This window comes from Hippoglossus hippoglossus, chromosome 9 (assembly GCF_009819705.1).
Source record: "Hippoglossus hippoglossus isolate fHipHip1 chromosome 9, fHipHip1.pri, whole genome shotgun sequence".
NCBI classification, from domain to species: domain Eukaryota; kingdom Metazoa; phylum Chordata; class Actinopteri; order Pleuronectiformes; family Pleuronectidae; genus Hippoglossus; species Hippoglossus hippoglossus.
Window position 1 is genome coordinate 25,548,502 of NC_047159.1, and position 19,115 is coordinate 25,567,616.

Sequence of the window (19,115 nt, forward strand, 5' to 3'; positions counted from 1 at the left end):
AACTACAGGTGTACTATTTAAGGTAGGGTTAGTAAGTTGTTGAATAAAGTTGTTTCAAAAAAATAAACAAAAAAGGGGTTTACTGGCTCTCAACTGTAATATTAATGAAAAGACCAACATGCCTGCCTGCACCCCCCCGTGCTCTCACTGCACACGACCGGAGACTTTTCAAGCCGGAGAGACATACACCACTGAAGCAGAGACGTTAGCCAGAAGTGAGCGAGTCGGAAAAGTTAGCTTAGAAGTTGTCAGGCATAACATGTTCATAAGGGTGTAGCTGCGATAAGAGGGCCGATGGGAGGGGGTGGGACCTATCGTTTTTTTTTCAAAGCTCTACAGCTTTTCCAGGATTACCAACCCTACCTTTAAGTCTAAACAGTGATAACACAGTGTGTATTGTAAATCCTTTGCCTGAACTCCCATCCTCTGTATGTCTGTGATAACGAACAGGTATAAAGTCTGTTCCTGAGTGACTGATCTTATTTCTATAGCTGTGATGACAGACAGTATTCGTAATTGCACCAAGGCAATTTCCTGTATGTGTAAATATACTTGGCAATAAAAAGAATTCTGATTCTGATTCTGATTCTCCCTTGTTCTATTCTTATCATACACTCACTCATAGCTTGCTGCTGTTATAACCAGCAGAGGTTTTCAGCAGTTTCTGATGGATTTCTCTGTGACTGTGAACGTGGTAATTAATTTTCCTCAGTTGTGATCCTGTCCTTCCCGACCCTGATGTTCAGATGTCTGTGATCCTGTCCTTCCCGACCCTGATGTTCAGATGTCATTCCTGCTCTGTTATCTGTCTTCATTTGATATTTTTTTCAGACCTCTGCGCCTTATGTTGTACCAACGGGCCTGACCCTGTCGTTATTTGCAGAACTGGAATATGTTCCAGCAGGAGAATCTCATTAAAGGTATTCTTTTTTTTTACACTGCCAGGTCTTCTGTGCCCAGCTGTGACATTATGGGCTTTCTCTTTGTATTTAAGATAACGATTCACACACTAAATCTTGGATTGGTAGCCTGTACTATGTTGATTACATATGTTTCATAATCACAACAGTGTTTTGGTTATATTGTGGCTCAAAGAATTGTTGCTTTTTCCTGGAATTGAATATTGATTCTATATTGATTTTGTTTCCCTGAAGAGCAAAAAAATATTCTGCATGATTCTCAGGTCAATAGATGCTTGATGGGACTGGATATGAAATACGATCTTCATTGTGTTTACTGTGCTCTACATTTGTTAATCTGCGGTGTGGTCCCTGGGCATCTCGTATTCCTTTATTCAGAGGATCCAAACAGCTGGATTATTCTTAAACGATTTAAAAACCCAATTGCACCTGCCCAGTTATTAAAGTACAGAATAATAGTTAAGGTATTGGCATATTAAATAAATGTGATTCTCTGGTGATTTTCTAATGAAAAGTTTCAGTTTCTAAGGCTATAATATACCCTTGTAATGTGTTACACTGGGGATTTCTACTTAATGGAACACTGACATCTCAGTCAGTACAAAACATCTTAACTCAAAGACGGTGAAATACTTCTGTCACACATGCCAACCTGAGCATGAGAGGCTTCTCAGACACTTAGTGCTGCCACCAGAGGCCACCAGATATAAAAAGAGACCAAACCAGAATGTTCATGTTCCAGAAGTAGAGAAACCTTATTCAAATTAATATTTGAAATAACTATTTCAATGTAACCTTGCAATAGTGACGGAAAAGTACATGCACTCAAGTTACATTTGTGATGTACTAGCTACTTTGTACTTCTAGTCCTTAACTATTCAGAACGATTTACTTCCCTATTCCTAATCTAAAGGACACTGAGTAGCTTGCAAATAAAAGCTGTGCCCACCCACCTAACTATTCTCAGTTACCCTGGATGATTCAATCTGTGGTCAGGTTGCTGTTAGGTGGAGCTATGCTGTGATTTATGTGATTTCACCAAATTAAGAACTGTACTAAGTCAGTCAAAATGGGGTGGATGGACATCGAGTCATGATGATGGAAGTGATTTGACTCCTACTGGTGCTAGCAGAAGGTTGACATTCATGGTCTTGATAAAATGTCCAAGGCCTCTTGCACACTAGAGGATTTTTAACTCTTAACAGATTTTAAAACATGTGGTAGACCACAGACATAATGACTGATTCTACTGATTTTCAATATTGTAATCGTTAGAACAAAATATACGATTTGGCCAAAACGTGAAACCACACACCTGCAGTTTGTGGGTAACGATTTCACAGTGGTGAGTCCAGAGACTCGGGATCTCACAGAAACTTGCATGATTCGTCTTCTTCTTCTGTTCTTAATGGCGGCTGGGTTAGGGTGCATTAAAGTCACCTTCTGAACTGGTGTGTGGGAAATTTGCATGATTAAATATAACTTCAGAAAAAAATCATCAACATGAAGGAGGATACAGTCAGCTGGCAGCACGCGCCTGTGTCTTGTTATTCAGTTAATAACAAAAAGAAACAAAGATGTGGACATGGCTGAGCAAGCTGGAGGTGAGTTGGAAATGTATTGTTGTTTTTAGTTGCAGCAACAAGTAAACAACATCCGGTTGGTGACGCTTCCCTTTCAGCTCGCTTCAATTGGCTCTTGTGGGTTTCTCTCGGAGCCAATTTCTAACATGTTTGATATTTATGATTCAAAATTGGGGAGGCTCTGGATCAATTTATATTATTTAACTTCAGGTGAAATGATCAGTGCCATTATTAACGTTATTCAGCGTGTTTTGATTAGTGACGTGTAGAAATGTGTGCAGTGGAACAGGTCTGATCTGTTCCCCGCTCTTCCTTTTATGGTCTGTTTCCTTCTGGAAGCCTCCGCTGGATGAGGCGCGCAGAGCGCAGCGCGCCTCATCCACTCTCCCTCCATCCTCCAGCGGAGCTGCAGCGCTCTCCGCTCAGCTCCTCCGCCTTTTCTCTCTTTAACCGGCAGACATGATGCTGACAAACATGAAATAATCACAGACGTGACTTGTCGGACACTGATGATTTTTTATTATTGACCATTTGGTGATTTTTCTCTCGTTTGCTTCGTTTCCACGTCGTCGACCAGTCTGTGGAATGGTGTGCGTGTTCTCCCCGGGGTCGTGTCCACTTCAGCATGGGAACTGCGGTGTCCAAAAGGAAGAATCTGAGGAGTGATGCGATATCTTCCGTGGCCGCAAAAGTTAGGTGAGTGTGCCCGGGCTCTGAAGCCGGGAGGAGGAGGAGAAGAGCCGGCTGCCTTTTAACTAATACCCATTCTCTGATGGAGGATTCTACACTAATTACTACTGGCTGTAAACGTATATGCACATATTAAGGTGAACTTTAAAGTGAACTGACAGTGCACAGTAAAATAATGAATTCTCATGAGGTCGTGACTCCTCTGTGAGTTTGGCTGGTTTTCCAGGGGGAGCGCAGGTTACTCTGCTCCATTTAAAGTTTCACTTTGGCTTCTAGCTTCTAGCTTCTTTTCTTTCTTTTTTTTGCCCAAATTCTTCCTATTCTTTTTTTTATTGTCTAATTTAATTAAAACAAAATTTGTCTGGATATGAATGTCTGCTCATTTTTACTAAACATGAATAATATATATGAGTTTCACCTGAATGTAGAAAAACCTCTCTCACGTTGCAGCCCCTCTTTTTGCAGTAAAAACATTTCTAGCAGTTTCGAACCTGAAGCCTTTTAATTGGCTGCCCTTTTTTAATAGTATGTGCATCATAGGGAAACCATCTGTCTTGTAGGCATATATAAGTACCTCTGATGAAATTTGAGTCAATAATATTTGTGCATTATTTACACTGAATGTAAATGAAGGCAAAACTAGAATTATATGACTTTGACCTTAATACATATACTTATTTTAATATCAAAGTTTTTTTCTTAACACTTTAGTTTTAGAGTCATTGCTTTACAATTATGAAATCAAGAATTTCTTTTCTTTTCTTTACCTGTTTCACCTTTTATTGCAAAGCTGAATGCTGCATATCAATCAATCTTTATTTGTACAGGACAGAGGTAGACTCAATGTTCTTTACAGCAAAACATAGAAAACATTGAAGAAAATGAGAAAGAAAATACGGATTGATACTCCACACCAATAACATATCGGAATAGTCACATACGGCACATGGAGTATACACAGTGTGTATTCCCTTTGCTTTAATGAGATGGTCACCGACTTCCAGATAGACTGTCTTGGACTCATGACTAATTATAATGACATTTAACTTTGAATGTGTGCGTCATGTCATGAAAGGTCTTTGTGTCATGGCTGTCAGATCAGTGTATTACTCGGCTCCTAAGGCTGCGAGGATGACGAATGTTTCGCGGTAGGAGATGCCCTCGATGTCGCCCACCTAACCGACCCTCAGAGGCCAGGTGGCAGACAAATGAAGCACTCTCCAGCTCTACATGATCGCTCAGCTACTGTGCAGTGTAATAAAGGCACATATGCTTAAAACACACAGCGCGTGACCTTTCCATCTCACTTACACACTCGGCACCACGCTGACTTATGCACACATTCGCCAACTCTATTTGTCTCCGTCTTCCTCGTGCTGTTTGCGTGTTTATCGCCTCCCTCTCTCTGCCTCGCTTGCTTTTTTCACACCTCAACTCCCCATAAATCACTCCCATCGCAGCCAGCATCCCAGACGTGGCATGTGGACTGCAGCCAAGGCTTGTATGTACTTCCCTCTCTTATCAGTAATCACAAGCCACACTCTAGTTGACAAGGAGTATAATGGCTTTCGGTGAAGAATAAGCGCTTCCCCTAAATCCCAGCCGCTCCGTCTGAGCTGAGCCGGGATTAGTAATGTTTCTCCATCCTGCTAGGAGATCTGAGTTCATCTGTTGTACAGCGAGTGAGCCAACGCGAAGCTGCTTCACCTCCACCAAACAAATCTAATACCATGTCTTTGTTTTTGGGTGAGTGTGATAGTAATGCCATTCAGGGATTATACTGGAAGTGTGATTAATAGGATCCTGTTTTCCTGTTCACTCTGCTTTTGACCCTGTGCCTCATACATCTGACCCTGGGAGAGTTAATACTTTCAAAGATCTGTACCTTAGCAATGGGTCATAGAAGTGTAGGTTGACACAGGTTACACTGGTTGGGTTCTCAGGTATTATTGTAAGTGCCAACATAACCACACAAAGTTCCACTTGCTGATGTTGATGAAGAAAAAACAAGAATTAAATCGCTCCACTTTTTAAACTCTTTACCGAGCCACTCATTGTGTGTGTATGGCTGGGGCATTTTGGATGAATGCACTAAGCGCTTACCTGTAACTACAGTTCTATATTTATGAATGTTAGTGGGTTGAATGTTAGATTAAGGTCACCTAACGTGCTTTGTGGATGCAGAGTAAATCTGTAATTAATTGAGGTAATGTTCAGATGTTACCTATGCCAAAGTATAATCATAATGGCGTTAATGGTTCACACATCATCACCCTAAACTAAACTTTTTTGCATTGTAGTACAATATTGTTTTATAATATTTGAACCTTAACATGCTGTTACTGGGGGCCCACCCTGACCTTAAGGAAGGCCTGGACCAGGGGTGTATACACACTGCTCCCCCAACCAGTCACTGTGTTGTATTTGTACCATAGGCTGTATATAAACATGGTCTACTCCTCAAACCTGAAGCCAAAGCATCTCAATCGCCACCTGGCATGCATAGGGCATAAGTCCCTCATCCCCCATGTTAGTGGATGGGACAAAGTCTAAAAGTAAATCTCAGCAGTTTCTGTCAGTGTAGGCAGTGTAGCCCCAAATGTTTTTTCACTATGTCTTATTTTAATTAGTTATTTGATGCTATAAACAGTGTTAAACATCATGATTGACGGATGAAACTGTGTCAAGCTTGCTCGAGAGCCACTGCCTTGGCTCCTGTGCAGACTCTGGCTCCAAATGTGCAAGATGGCAGCATCTCTATCCGATATACTTTGGCTTCATTTCTGGGTAGTGGGAGGAAGTGGAGATTTGTTGTCCAGAAAATAAAGCTTCAGAGAAAAGCAAACCAAGCTCATCAATTCTGCAGACAGAACAGTGTGTGTGGAGGTTCAGACCCTGATGCCTTGAAAACTCTAAAGGGCAAAAAGTAGGTTGACATATATAATAAATCAATGTGTGACAAAATTATATAGATATAACCAATTTTGTAGGTTATTTTTAGTGTCAGCCTGACAAAGGAGAAATGCGAACATGATGTTACTTAAAGTAGAGCAGTCAAGCTGAATCAACACTAGATCTTGGTCCATTGTGATGCTAATAGGAACAGTTTTGACACAGGTTCTTATTTTATACCCTGACGATTGTGCTTAGAATTAAAGTTTTTAGTAAAAAGGGCTTAATCCTTACAGGATCTCTGACATGCAGTCAATTGTGTGTTTAATTTTTATGTTTTGTGAAAATTTCCTGCACTTTGCATGAAGCAAAGTATTGCCTCACACTATCTCCCTGTCCTGTTTATGAGAGATCTCTATATGACAGCACACCAAAAACAGGCCATCTGTTTTGATTAGCCACTTGATAGACAACGTCACCATTAATATTTCAAGAATGTTTGAGTCACCTCTGAAATGAGTTGCACAGCACAACGGTTTTCAGGTCTTAATAGTTTCCACTTTGGTGAAAATGTGATTTCATGGCCTCTTTCCCACAGGACGGTGGGACCGGCAGCGAGCCTGTCCTCATCGCTGCACAGATTAGCTGCAGTCATGGTCCACTGTGGCTATTAGCTAAAAAACATCTGGGTCCCCACTCTGAAACAAACCTGTCAGAATCACTGGTGGGAAATTATACATGAGGCTTTGAAGGCTAAATATGACACATGATGTTTGAACCCACAGTGCTGATACATACTTATAATCCTTAATTATGCTAAAGTTTAATGACTTTATACGGCACATCGTAACACAGCAAAGTAAAAATGGGAGAGATGGAGGCCATGATGCAGCATTCCTCATATAACTGGTAAATTGACTAACTAATTAAAGAAGCCAGCCAATGCTTGTCTAACTTGATTCATACTAAAGTACAATCAACACCTGGAATCAAATAACAGATACAGTACATAGCTAGTAGTCCTCCTGCTTTGCAGATTTTTCGTTAAGCCATCTACACTTTCTGTCTCTACAGAAAAGTTGTATTGTCCAATCGCAGGTGCCCACTGGATGCCACAATAAGTTTGTCCTCCTTTACTTCTCAGTAATGTGTGGAGAATTTAAAAGCAAATTTGCTTAGCTATTCATGTTTTTGCATTGATTTTGTATGTAATTGTACAGTGTTGAGGCCAGTCTAAACACATCTAAGGGACGTGGTCTTTCATGAACTTGCCCTTTTAGAGCAGTCTATGTATTTTCAGTGGGTTAGGATCTCGGAAAGCCTCCAAAGGCTTAATTTCAGCTTGATTTAGCCATCCCACTATGGCCATTTTGTGCCCAAATGCTTCCAGTACTTTCCAAAGGATGCTTTGATGTTGTCCTTACGAATTCTGAGATAATCCTCTTTGTTCCTCCTTATTCCTTTGTGCAATGCACCAGTTTCACAGCAAAACAGCCCTAGAGCATGACGACCACTATTTCTAACAGTATTTACAGTGGGTGTGTGTACAGTACAGTGAGTCTCTGATTTACTGGCTAGTACAGTGTATATAGTACAGTGAAGTGTCTCCATCACCATCTTGGCCAATTATTTCCAAGGAAAGTACTTGAACTGCATTACTACTATAGCACAAGCGGAGTAGTTGGGCAGTGGTTTGCCTTGCCCCTGGCCATTGGAGTGCACAGATTCTGGCCACTCCACTAGTTTACAGGGGAGTGTAAACTAAAAGTTTAATCCCAGTGAATCCTAACAAACAAGCCCCATTCTGAAGGTCTGGGAAAGGGTCGAGGAGAGGGAGAGGTCCCTCCTGTGATCGAATCCAATCAAATGGTCAAATCTCATGTCATTTGTCAAGGAAATATCAGGGAGGCGTTTTTACGGGAAAACCCCCAAGATACCAGAGATTGATGTCACTCTTAGTCTGTGTTGTCAACAGTCATGAAGAATGACCTCTGCTGATCTTCACTGATGACCAGAAGGAACTGTAATATCAATGAAGCTCCGTCCACACTGTGCCCTTGGCCTAATGGATCCTGACCTGTAATTGCCGTATTTTCATAAGTAGCCTTGTATACTGCATCAAGTATTGCGCAATCTAATTAAATAGAAAAAAGTCAATAATAATGCGTGAGCCAATATCCAATAAAAACCATTATAAGGGTGTCACTCCATCTCACCCAGAAGCTGCTTCTGCATGAGCAATTATCCTGCCTCCTCCTTGTCTCATGTGATGAGATACTTAACGTGGGTTTTTTTCCGCTCGAGCGCCTATTGATGAACCTTCTTACATTCTCTTGAGAAATATGGGTAATTACATGACTCATGGCCTTTGTTTTCAGTGATAGCGGCGCAATTGTCTCTTAATGAAGTCATCAGCCTTTTATTAGTCAACCCTCCTATAGTGTACAGCTAGACAGGCAGCAACCGGACAGAGAGATAACAATAGACACGGACCTAACTGGTGCTGTATAAATCTACAGCAGGTCACGTAATCTGTCCTGCTGCTTTGCCTTGTCCTTCCTTTTGCATTCGACCAACCAATCAATTATGAATGAATGGATAAAAAATGTATTACTGCATCATGCATACAGTTATACTGGCACCTTTACAATATGTTATAACAAGAAGTCTGCAAATCAAGAAAATCTACAACAATCCAGGACAAAATTCATAAATCATGGACAAATACTGTGCTGTAAATTTTATAAATAAAATAACATTCTAATACAACATTGGCAACAGATACACCCTTAGGCAAACAGTAGGAAATGAAAGCACTGGAAGTGTCTGTTAAAAAGATAACATTTTTAAAAAACGGGTGAAATATAGCTTAACAAGATAAGTAATGAAGGTAGTTAAAATGAAAACCTGCATTTCAACCAGTGTTAGCATATGAACTCTCAGCTGAATGTTAATAAAGGGATTTCTGTTGACCAGTAAAAAAACGGTTAAAACGTCAGTTGCTCTTTTGCAGGCTTTTCAATTAAATTCCATTGTATTTGTATAGCGCCAAATCATGATATACATTATCTCAAGGCACTTTACATAGAAGGTCAAGACCTTAAAAATTATAGAGAAACCCAATAGTTCCCACAATGAGCAACACTTGCTCATTGTGAAAAAACTCCTTCATTAACTGGAAGAAACCTCCAACAGAACCAGACTCGATGTGGGCGGCCATCTGGTTGGGGTGAGCAGGGAAAAATGGGGAGGAGAGGAGAGGTGGGTGGAAAAGAGGGGAGAGAAGAGAGAGAGAGAGCGGGGGACTAATAATAATAACAATAATAATCATTGTAATAATAACGATAATAATGGTTGTTGTCTGAATCCTGAGTCGGAGTCAGAAATACATCCAAAGAGAGAGAGAGAGAGAGAGAGAGAGAGAGAGAGAGAGAGAGAGAGAATATGGGAAGGAAAAACAAAGTTAGTCACATGTAGTAAAATAAATAAATGAATTTGGCAGCAGAGAGACAGAAAGAAGGGGAGAAGTGCTCAGTACATGATGGGAGTTCTTCCAGTGGTCTCGACCTGTGGCAGCATAACTAAGGGTTCAGGACACACCTGATCCAGCCCTAACTATAGGCTTTATCAAAAAGCTTTAAGCTTAAAGCTAAAAATAGTGTCTGCCTCCCGAACCCAGAGTGGGAGCTGGTTCCACAGGAGAGGAGCCTGGTAGCTGAAGGCTCTACCGCCCATTCTACTCTTACAGACTCTATAGGAACCACAATGGAGCCTGTGTTTTGGGAGCGAAGTGATCAATTGGGACAATATGGTGTTATGAGTACACCTGAGTTACTTCCTGGTTGGGCAACATGTATAATACAAAAGGAAGTGAGACTCCTTAACTCCCCATTCTGGCTGCTGAGGTTGTCAAACTGTGATAAGGGAGTGCTGTCCTTCCGTTTTTGCAACTCAGGATCTGAAGCTTGAAGATGAGTGAGATGTAACATCCTGCATCCTTCACCTGGATATTTCTAACACTATAATTCATTGTTTTGTAAAGAATCTGCAATTATACATTCTATCCATTTATTCCACTCTTATACTCCCCCTCTCCCATTCCCCTTTTTTGACCTTCTACCCATCCTTTCCATGTCCTCTCCCATCCTCCTGTACTCTTCTCTCCTGATTCCCTCTCTTCTCCACTCTTTTATCTTTGTGGGCTTTAATGTCAAATAACTATCTCGGCTATAATGATGCCCTGTTGATGACAGTGGCAGGTAGGTGAACAGTAAGATGGCCGGCAGCTCCCTCATTGATCTGACTAATTATGGTCTGGATTGCTGATCACCTCCCAGCGAGCGGATGGAACATGGAGGGCACAGCAGGGTCAAAACTTTAACAAACCTCCTCCATCAGCCGGGGTTTCGGTGCAGAGGCTGCGCCCACATTACAGCATGTTACAGTGAAACATAAAGCCACAGCCTTTATGATGACACTGCCTCACTTCTAAGATTACTTTTATTTCTGCTGTATCAGTTACCATAATATATGGCTTAGATGAAACCTTTGCAGTGATATTTAGTCAGGTGTTTTCCATCCATGAATGCTATGCAAATACAAGGCGTTGGTTCATTGAGATAAGCTTTATGTTGTGCTAATTCACCAGTTAGGTGTCATTATAAGATTAATTAAAAGAGTGCCATTCAAACGTCACATAATGGAGACCATGGACGTATTGATGTGATGGAAAGTCCGGTGGTTTGTTTCTTTTATCAATTCAATAATCCTAATTGATTTGCTGAATCTGTTTCCATTGTACTTAATCACTTATACCTTTTATTGATTCAGCAACTTTTCCACCTCTATCTGTTGTAAATACCTTTGTGTGGTATTTTTTGTGTTTCCACTTACAATTTGAAAAGCCCATAAAATAGCTGGATAGAAACAGATTTAATGTTATTGATTTCTGGTGTGTGTTTCTTTCCACTTTTTGTCATGCACATTTTTGAAGAGATGAAAATGGCGGCAGACGAAAACATCATGTGGACCAATGAGAAGGCTGCAACGTCCTTTGAACGAATACAAAAGTGGACATTGTCTTCTCTCCCTCACCAAGCGTTCCATCGAGTAAATACATTCATGGTTTTCCATCACTTGAGGTCTGATTGGCACTTTTATCATATGGTTGTGCCTTCTTCCTCTGCAGTAGTATAATGGCTTAAGAATTAGCACCACGTGCTGTTTCAATGAAACAAGTCTATACTAACCCGCAACTTACCCAAGTGCATAGATACTCGTTTTTCTACAAGTTATACTTAGTAATACAAATAGATGGAAACTCAAAGAAAGCATCAAATCAAATTTAGATTGCCTTGCACATTTCAGTAGTGCGTTTAAAAGCAGCAGGGTGATGGATGAAGTCTCCTTGTTGGTGAAAGTCCCTGATCCTTGAAATGGATTTTCATAAATCTCTGTACATTACACTTAGCTAAGTCAAGCAGCAGTGCACAGTTTAATACAACTGTGGTAATAAGTAATATATGCTCAATAATTAAACATTAAAACCAAAGGGATATGCTAACCATTTATATGAATTGCAAATGAACAAGCATTGCCAAGCACTTTGACCTTGACATTAGCATTATGTTCAGCCACAATATACACCTCTAGTAGCCTGATGGCAACCCAAGCGCCAGTCAGAAAATTACTCTGCATACCCAACAGAATTATGCACATAGTCTCTGTCATTGCTTGTTGATATTAAGTTGCACTAATCAAAACATGTATATTAATAAGGGGTCATATGGCTGCAGGTAATGTGAAAGAAGCTGCTTATGGCGACGCTTCCAGCTGTAGCAGCAGCAGGTGAATGTTTAGACAAACCCAGTTCACAACAGCTGTTCTTTTAGAGAGTGAACATAGAGGAACATTTAGCAGTTTAGGAGCCAGACATTTTTCTCCAGAGTCACTATAAAAGCCTTATGACAGTCAGTTGTCATATACTGTCATAGTACCGCAGTCAAATCATCGTACTCCTCGCCAAACTGATGCAAAGGATTAGGGTTATGCACAATTTATAGTTGTATTTGTTCCCCTGGTCCTTTTCTGGGTTAATCACTGAAAGAGCTGGCGAACTACCTGAATTATTGAGTCATGCTGATCTTATTTCCGTTTCAGCCTGATAAAGATTCCACCAGGGACAAAGTTTTCTGGCCTAAAACAGGTCAAAATAAAAAAGAAGTGTGGATATGATTGGTGGTCATTAAGCAGCTCCTCATTCAGACTTGTTTAGCTTCCATCAGATTAGCAAATGAACATTCCTGCTGCCTAAACAGCATCTACCAATCGTTTACTCATCTGAGGTTTGAATTGTGTGAGCGTTGTTGTGGAGCTCGGGCATTCAGCCAAATCCAGTTCTTTTTACTGTCAGGACTCCCTGATGACGCCGCAGCAGCATGAGGGAGCTTGAGCCGACAGTGGGTGAGAGGCGGAGTACACCCACAGGTCGCCGGGGTATTGCAGGGCCAACAAATATAGACAAACAACAATTCATGCTCACATTCACACACCTATGGTCAATTTAGAGTATCCAATAAACCTGCATACTTTTGGACTTCCCCCACATAAGGGCCCCAGGCCAGCTGTTATGTTTGAACCCAGAACCTTTCTACCTCTCTAACCAATAGTGCAGTTCCAGTTCTAAACCTGCTTGTTTGGAATGGGCTGTTTGCTTGGACTGTGGTGATGCTGGTTGCAGCTTTATTTCCGAAACTGTAAAAGTGACCTGCAGTAATTGAGCCACAGCAAATAAAGGCCGGTTGCTGGAATCAGTTCACAGAACCCACAGACTGGAGGATCAGTTGTCGCTGTCGTGAACGAGCCCCTTCTCGTGAACATTCTGATGTCCTGATCGACAGCGTCACTCACATTGATGAGTCCCAGCTGCTGCTGCTACAGAGCACTGGTCGCCTGGTTACTGGTTATTCAAAGTAATGAATCACATGTCCGAATTGCACTTAATTTGACACTGCACTTTCTTGGGCCCTTAACAATACAGATGTCAAGTGTGAAACAGATAAGATGAATGGTTCTTAAGATGTGCGTTCCATATACGGACAGACACACCTGTAATAACTACATAGATTGCTTATCTGTGCTGTATGAATTCGAAAAATCCACCTATTCACTCCTTTTTTCAATATTTCAAAGTACACACATAAACAAAATGACACCTAAAGCAGCTGTTGAAATATTAACTTGTACTGTATGCACAAAATCTTTTACTCACAGGAACACTCCAGCAAACATTGAGAAAGCACATGCACTCATACTAGCACAGCACACCTTTATTCTTGTGTCTGTCTTACTGAGGCTCTTCTGTTTGCTCTTCCAGCTCTGTAACTTTCACCACTGAGCCATTAGATGTGAATGTTTCCCCAGGCATCTATACCCTACACCCCTCATATGTGCCTCATATATAGAGCCATCCCACTCCTTCACACATAGAGCGAAGGAAGGAGGAGAAGCCTGGCATATAACCAACCCATAAGAGGATAAAATCATCTAGTTTCTGGATCATCTGTCTCCTCTCCGTCCTCCCTCCACCCCTTATTTTATTAGCCTTTGCTTCGCTTATTATTCCTCCCTCCTTCATTCCACTTCCCACTCCACCCTTACTTTATATTTTAGTCCTATAAACACATCTCTCTCTTGTCACAGTGTTTCTTCTTCTCCCTGCTCACATGTCACATGGCTAAAAACATGCAGTGGAGAAAGAAAAATCAGTCCAGAAGCACAGAGCAGATATGCTGGCACAGCAGCAGCAGCAGCTGGATGACGTACGGCTGGATGGTGGTCAGCAGAGTTCAGCTGTGATTTGTAATTGTGTTAAAACCCACTAACATCGAAGTGTTGTGTGGTCTGTGTTTCTGAGTGAGAGTAGAAAAAAATCATACATTTAGAAACTAAGCTGACTAAGGCCAGCAATCTGAAAACCCTTTACTCAGGGTAAAAAATTGGTGGAATTTGGTAAATTTTGATATAACCACAATCCCTGTTGGCCACAAGATTATGTTTTACATTAGCGTTCATAGTAATCATAGTAATTACAACTCACATTAATACCTTTTATTAAATTCCATATGGTCCTGAATGGGACTGGGACTGGTGGGCAGGAGTGTTGAATCAGTAGGATACCAGGCCCTGCTATTACGCACTGGCATGACATACTGAAACACTTAGATAGACATCATCAGTATTTATTAGTTCCAGTTATGCTGTGTCAGTTTCCAGTAAAATGATGTGGTCAACCTGATTCCACTGGGGGAAAATATTGGAAGTATTCTGTCATAATAAATGGGATCAGATGGTAAATAATTAAGTCATGTTTTTGTATGAGGAGGCTTAGAAATCTTATAGCCTGTGGCTCCACATGTCTAACACAATCTAATGGTCTAGTGCATTTGCTAAGCTGAGACTTATGTAGATTCCCCATAAATTTTTAATATATAATATGAATATATTGCTGTTAAGACTGTAGCTTTTTCAGTTTTTAGCGGTAGGCCATTTACCTTATCACCGAACTCTACTTTTATAGTATGGGAATGAGGGGAAATACTGTGTGGTGCAGTAAAATAGCAAGTGACAAGATTTATTCCTTAAATTCGGCCTATACAAGTCCAGTCCATTTGCTTGGGACACTGCGACGATTTGTCCTCTGTGAACTGAGAAAACGTTTCGACATCCCCTCCTCTCAGCATAGTATATGGAATTTTTATTGGAATGAGTTCACGGAGTCAAGCAGATATATCAGAGATGATTGCATTTTCTTTCTTGTGACCTCCCTCCTCCGCTTCTCCCGTCATCCAAGCTGGGAGGGGAGTTTTTTTCGCGGGGAGAGCTGCTGCACGTGCCGTCTCATATTTAATTAGAGTGTCGTAGCAGGAAGGCATATAGGCTACAGCAACAACACAGCAATTCCATTTCACTGCAGCCCCCCTGAGATTTAGCCCTGCGTGCATGTAGAGAGCATATTGAGTGTGTGGTGTTTATTTCTGCATGCTATTCCACATGCGTGCTCTAAGGATGTGGGAGTTTGTCTGTGCGTGCAGATGGCAGGAATGCCAAGTTGTAGTGAGGAAAGTGATTATAGGCTTTACTGTTTCTCTATAGGCGTGTGTGTGTGTGTGTGTGTGTGTGTGTGTGTGTGTGTGTGTGTGTGTGGCCTCTGTCTATTATGATGTTCATTGTAAAAATGTGGGTGTTTCAGGTGGAGAAATGTGTATCTGACTGTGTAACAAACTATTTCATACCTAAGTTGGGTAAAGCTGCTGATATTACTTATCTTGTTCCTGTTACACTGAACAATAAGATATCTGTTTGTGGCAGGAAATTATTATTTAAATTAAAGTTGAAGTAAAGTTTGATTTCTCCTTAGGTTTTGAGTGAGAACAAATTAACCACAGTATTATGATACTGAAGTAATTTTCTCATTTTCTATCGAGAATAAAACAGCTTTTGGGTTTCATTACATCGTAATGAGACGGCTTCAGTGCCCCACCCCCGTTTTTCAGCAAACCTACATAGTTTAAGTAATGTACTGTTATCGTTTGAAGATGTCTCTTTACAGCATTCAGTTTATGGAAGGGCCTAATGTGCCATTAAATTTGTATTTCACTCATAAAGTGTTGGAAAGAAAGCCTAGAAAACTAGGCCAACCAGCTGCCGCTCAGACCGGAGAAGCACTGTGGTGACAACAAATTTCCGCTGCGAAAAACTAAAAGCACCAGCACCTTTCAAGATTAGCTCAGCTAAGATAAGATCAACTAAGCCAAGATAAGATAATACTTTATCAGTACCACTTTTGGGAAATTTGCTGTGTAACCATAGCTTTTTATTCTGAATACACATTTCTTAAAAGGTTGAAATGTTCACAATACTTATGAGTTGATTCTGTTCAAATCTGTGTAAAAGTCCAGAAATCCCACTTGTATCATGCAGTATAAAGCTTACAATGGCATTGATTGATTCCATTATGTGCTGAGAAGTGTTTTTTGAGTGAGGAGTTAAGGTCTAGATGCTTCAGAACCACAGGGCTTGGACCACTGTGCATGAGCTAATGACAGTCATTGAAAGCTGCTCCCTCTCTCAGAGGTGTGACATGGAACACTCTAGAAGGGCTTTGACATGTGTTTTTAGTCGAGAAATTTATCATTTTTGTTTCTGATGTTCAGCTAAAGGCTGATGTCAGCAATGATGAGAGAAATATCTGAGGATAATTACATGTAAGAGAGGACATTATGTATCAGAACATAGACACAGTCTGTCACTTAGGTGCTTCACACCATGCCAGTTCTTTGCTGTTCCTGCCAATAAGCAAGATTTCATTACATTCCTGAGTATGTGCCTTTTTTTTCCCTGGGTTTATGGCTGGCACACGCAATGTCACAGTCCCCTATGGGGGCTATCAGCTGCGCAGGGGGAGACAAGCTGTAGCTCCCAAGCTGTTTCCCAGTCCTTCCGTCACTGTATAAGAACACCATGTTACCCTGGAGAGAGACGACTGTTATAAAGTATAGATTTAGGATGCTGACAATAAAGCAGCTTCTTACAGACTCGTGTCCCTCTACTTGGCTGGTGGCATATATATATATATATATATATATATATATATATATATATATATATATATACACAGCATATAGACAGTCACCCATGAAGAGACCTCACAGTTAAAAAGCTCAGACATCTTGCTCAAACATTATTTAGACCATGACTCTTTGTGAGTCACTTCTGTGTTACACAATAGTGGTTGAGGCTGAACTGCTTCATTCTTGTGTCTCTACAGAGCAGCCAGAGCATTCGGAGAATACCTGTCCAATAACAACACAGAGAACCGCAACGGAGCAGGTAGGTGACACAAACACACACACTGGAAATAAAGTCTTAATCTAGCGACCAACCCTGGCACTGTCTGGTATAGTCTTACACCAGCCAGTACAACAACATGGAAACAAAGGTTTTGCAATTCTTCTGACTTAGTTGAAAATATTACCCCAAAGAATCAGGCCTGGCATACATCGTATCCTCACAATTGGAAGAAAAACTACAAGCAGTTGTGAATGTATCAGAGATTCAGAGAAGTTTATTCTGTGATGTAGATGTTCTATTCAACCAAATCCTCAAAATGAGGTTCAAGATTCAAGATTCTTGAATCTTGAATCTTGAAATGTATTTTGTTTGCAAAATGTAGATGTCCCTGCTTCAACATCAATCCAAGATATTTAGAAAAAATTAAAATAGCAAGGTGTTCTTAAATGACTTGTCAAGTATTGAATGTCAATACTCTGCTGAACTGTGACATTTTTACTTGAGACATTTTTGTAAGCTATGCTATGCATTAGAAACTAACTGGTTTACTGACAATTAGTTAGTAAGCCAGCTAGTGTAAGAGATCATGGCAAGCCCAGCAAACTTGACCGGACTCGACCTGAACCCAAATATAATTTCACAGTGTTTGTCCAAACCTAGTTCCTGACAGACTCGGATCGGGTATCCACATTTTAGTGTGCACGTTCAGTACAGTAGTTCACCACAAGTATTAAAAAGCTCCTAACACCACCTAGGTATTTATCACCACCTATGGATGGAATTCGTCAGACCTCTTTCAGTTTGATAAAGGCTTTACTCCTTTAAAAACAGAACCCTACCCAAAATAGTAAATCTTCAATTTCACTGAAATCCAGGAAAACGTTAGCTTTCTGCTCAGTTTTTGTCAATATCACTCTCACAAGTATGTCCTTTACTTGTTTATCCACAGCACAGAGAGCAAAAAAAACCTTCCCATGAGCAAACACTTGTTTACAAGCCTGCAGCATTGCAGCTGCCTTCTCTGTGAGAGGGAGCATCCATCCTCCAACACCCTACAGGACGACAGGGCCTTTGTTTCTGTTGAAGCCCTTCATGTTCTGTACTTGACTATCCATTTCTAAATCATTTTTCTTGTTTGCTCTTTTCTATCACTCATCCACCTCTCTGATTTGTCCTTCTCATCTTCCTGAGAGCTTTGCTGCTCGTAAATGTGTATCACACTACTGGCAATTTAACAAGAAATCCACAAACAATCTCTACATTAATTTTTTGTTTCGATTGAGGTATTTATGTGATACACATTTGGAATATCTGTATAAACTTATTTATCTGTCTACCTTTTTTGCTTTCTCATTATTTCCTTCTACATCCAGATCATCTATTATCTGACACCTTCCCTGGCCAGGACTGTGACTCTCCCGACGTTAGCCGCTTGCATAACAACAATCTGCCACACCAGAGCCGCTGTTTCCCTGTAGCAAAACCCAACCAATCCAGCCAATCAAATCCCAGTGCTCCTCCCCAGTGTCAGCCTCTAGCCCACAGCCTCCAGGCCCCAGCACCTTTGGGACCATCCAAACGTAGACTCTCTGTTGAGCGCAGCCTCTCTGCAGAGGAGCCCCCAGTTGCCAGAGGCCCAGAGGGGAGTGTGACGGTCAAGCCGGCAAGAGTTTACACAATCACTAGGGAAGGAGGGATGACCCTGGGGGGCCGTGGCAGTGAGGAGAGCCTGGAACTGGAGGTGCTTAAGGGCTCCAGGGAGCAACCTCTATCCCAGACTCCTACCACTGCCAACCACAACCCATCCTGCACCAGCCAACCCTCCGCCTCAGCTGCCCACGGGACCCATCATCGTAGTAGCCACCACCGCAGCAACCATCACCATGCCAACCAGCATCACGGAGGCCCGCCATCATCATCTCAGCCACTGCAGAGCTCGGGGAATGCCAACAACATCCGAGACTGGGGGATGAGAAGAGGGGGGTCGCGGGACGACTACACCCCAGACTGCGTGGCCTGCATTCGGGCTCCATGTCAAAGTCAGCGTTCCCTTGACCTGGATACTTCACCGCGGGATGGGGAGAAGCACCGCAAGAAACTGGAGAGGATGTACAGCGAGGAAAGACCACCAAGTGATGACAGGGGTAAAGAAAGAGGGATGGGAAACGGGGTGGGGAAG

The 19,115-nt window shown here is 41.4% G+C and overlaps 1 protein-coding gene across 5 annotated transcripts in view; it reads left to right on the forward strand.

Annotated features, from left to right (window-relative positions):
• Nucleotides 1–2,885: 2,885 nt before the first annotated feature.
• nsmfb (NMDA receptor synaptonuclear signaling and neuronal migration factor b) overlaps nucleotides 2,886–19,115 on the forward strand; it is a 49,535-nt gene continuing 33,305 nt past the window's right edge. For all 5 annotated transcript variants that reach the window (XM_034595765.1, XM_034595768.1, XM_034595766.1 and 2 more), the window contains exons 1-3: nucleotides 2,886–3,199; nucleotides 16,914–16,975; nucleotides 18,310–19,080. In XM_034595765.1, coding sequence (XP_034451656.1) covers nucleotides 3,129–3,199; nucleotides 16,914–16,975; nucleotides 18,310–19,080 — 904 coding nt within the window. In that variant the 5' untranslated portion in view covers nucleotides 2,886–3,128. The remainder of the gene's footprint in view (nucleotides 3,200–16,913; nucleotides 16,976–18,309; nucleotides 19,081–19,115) is intronic.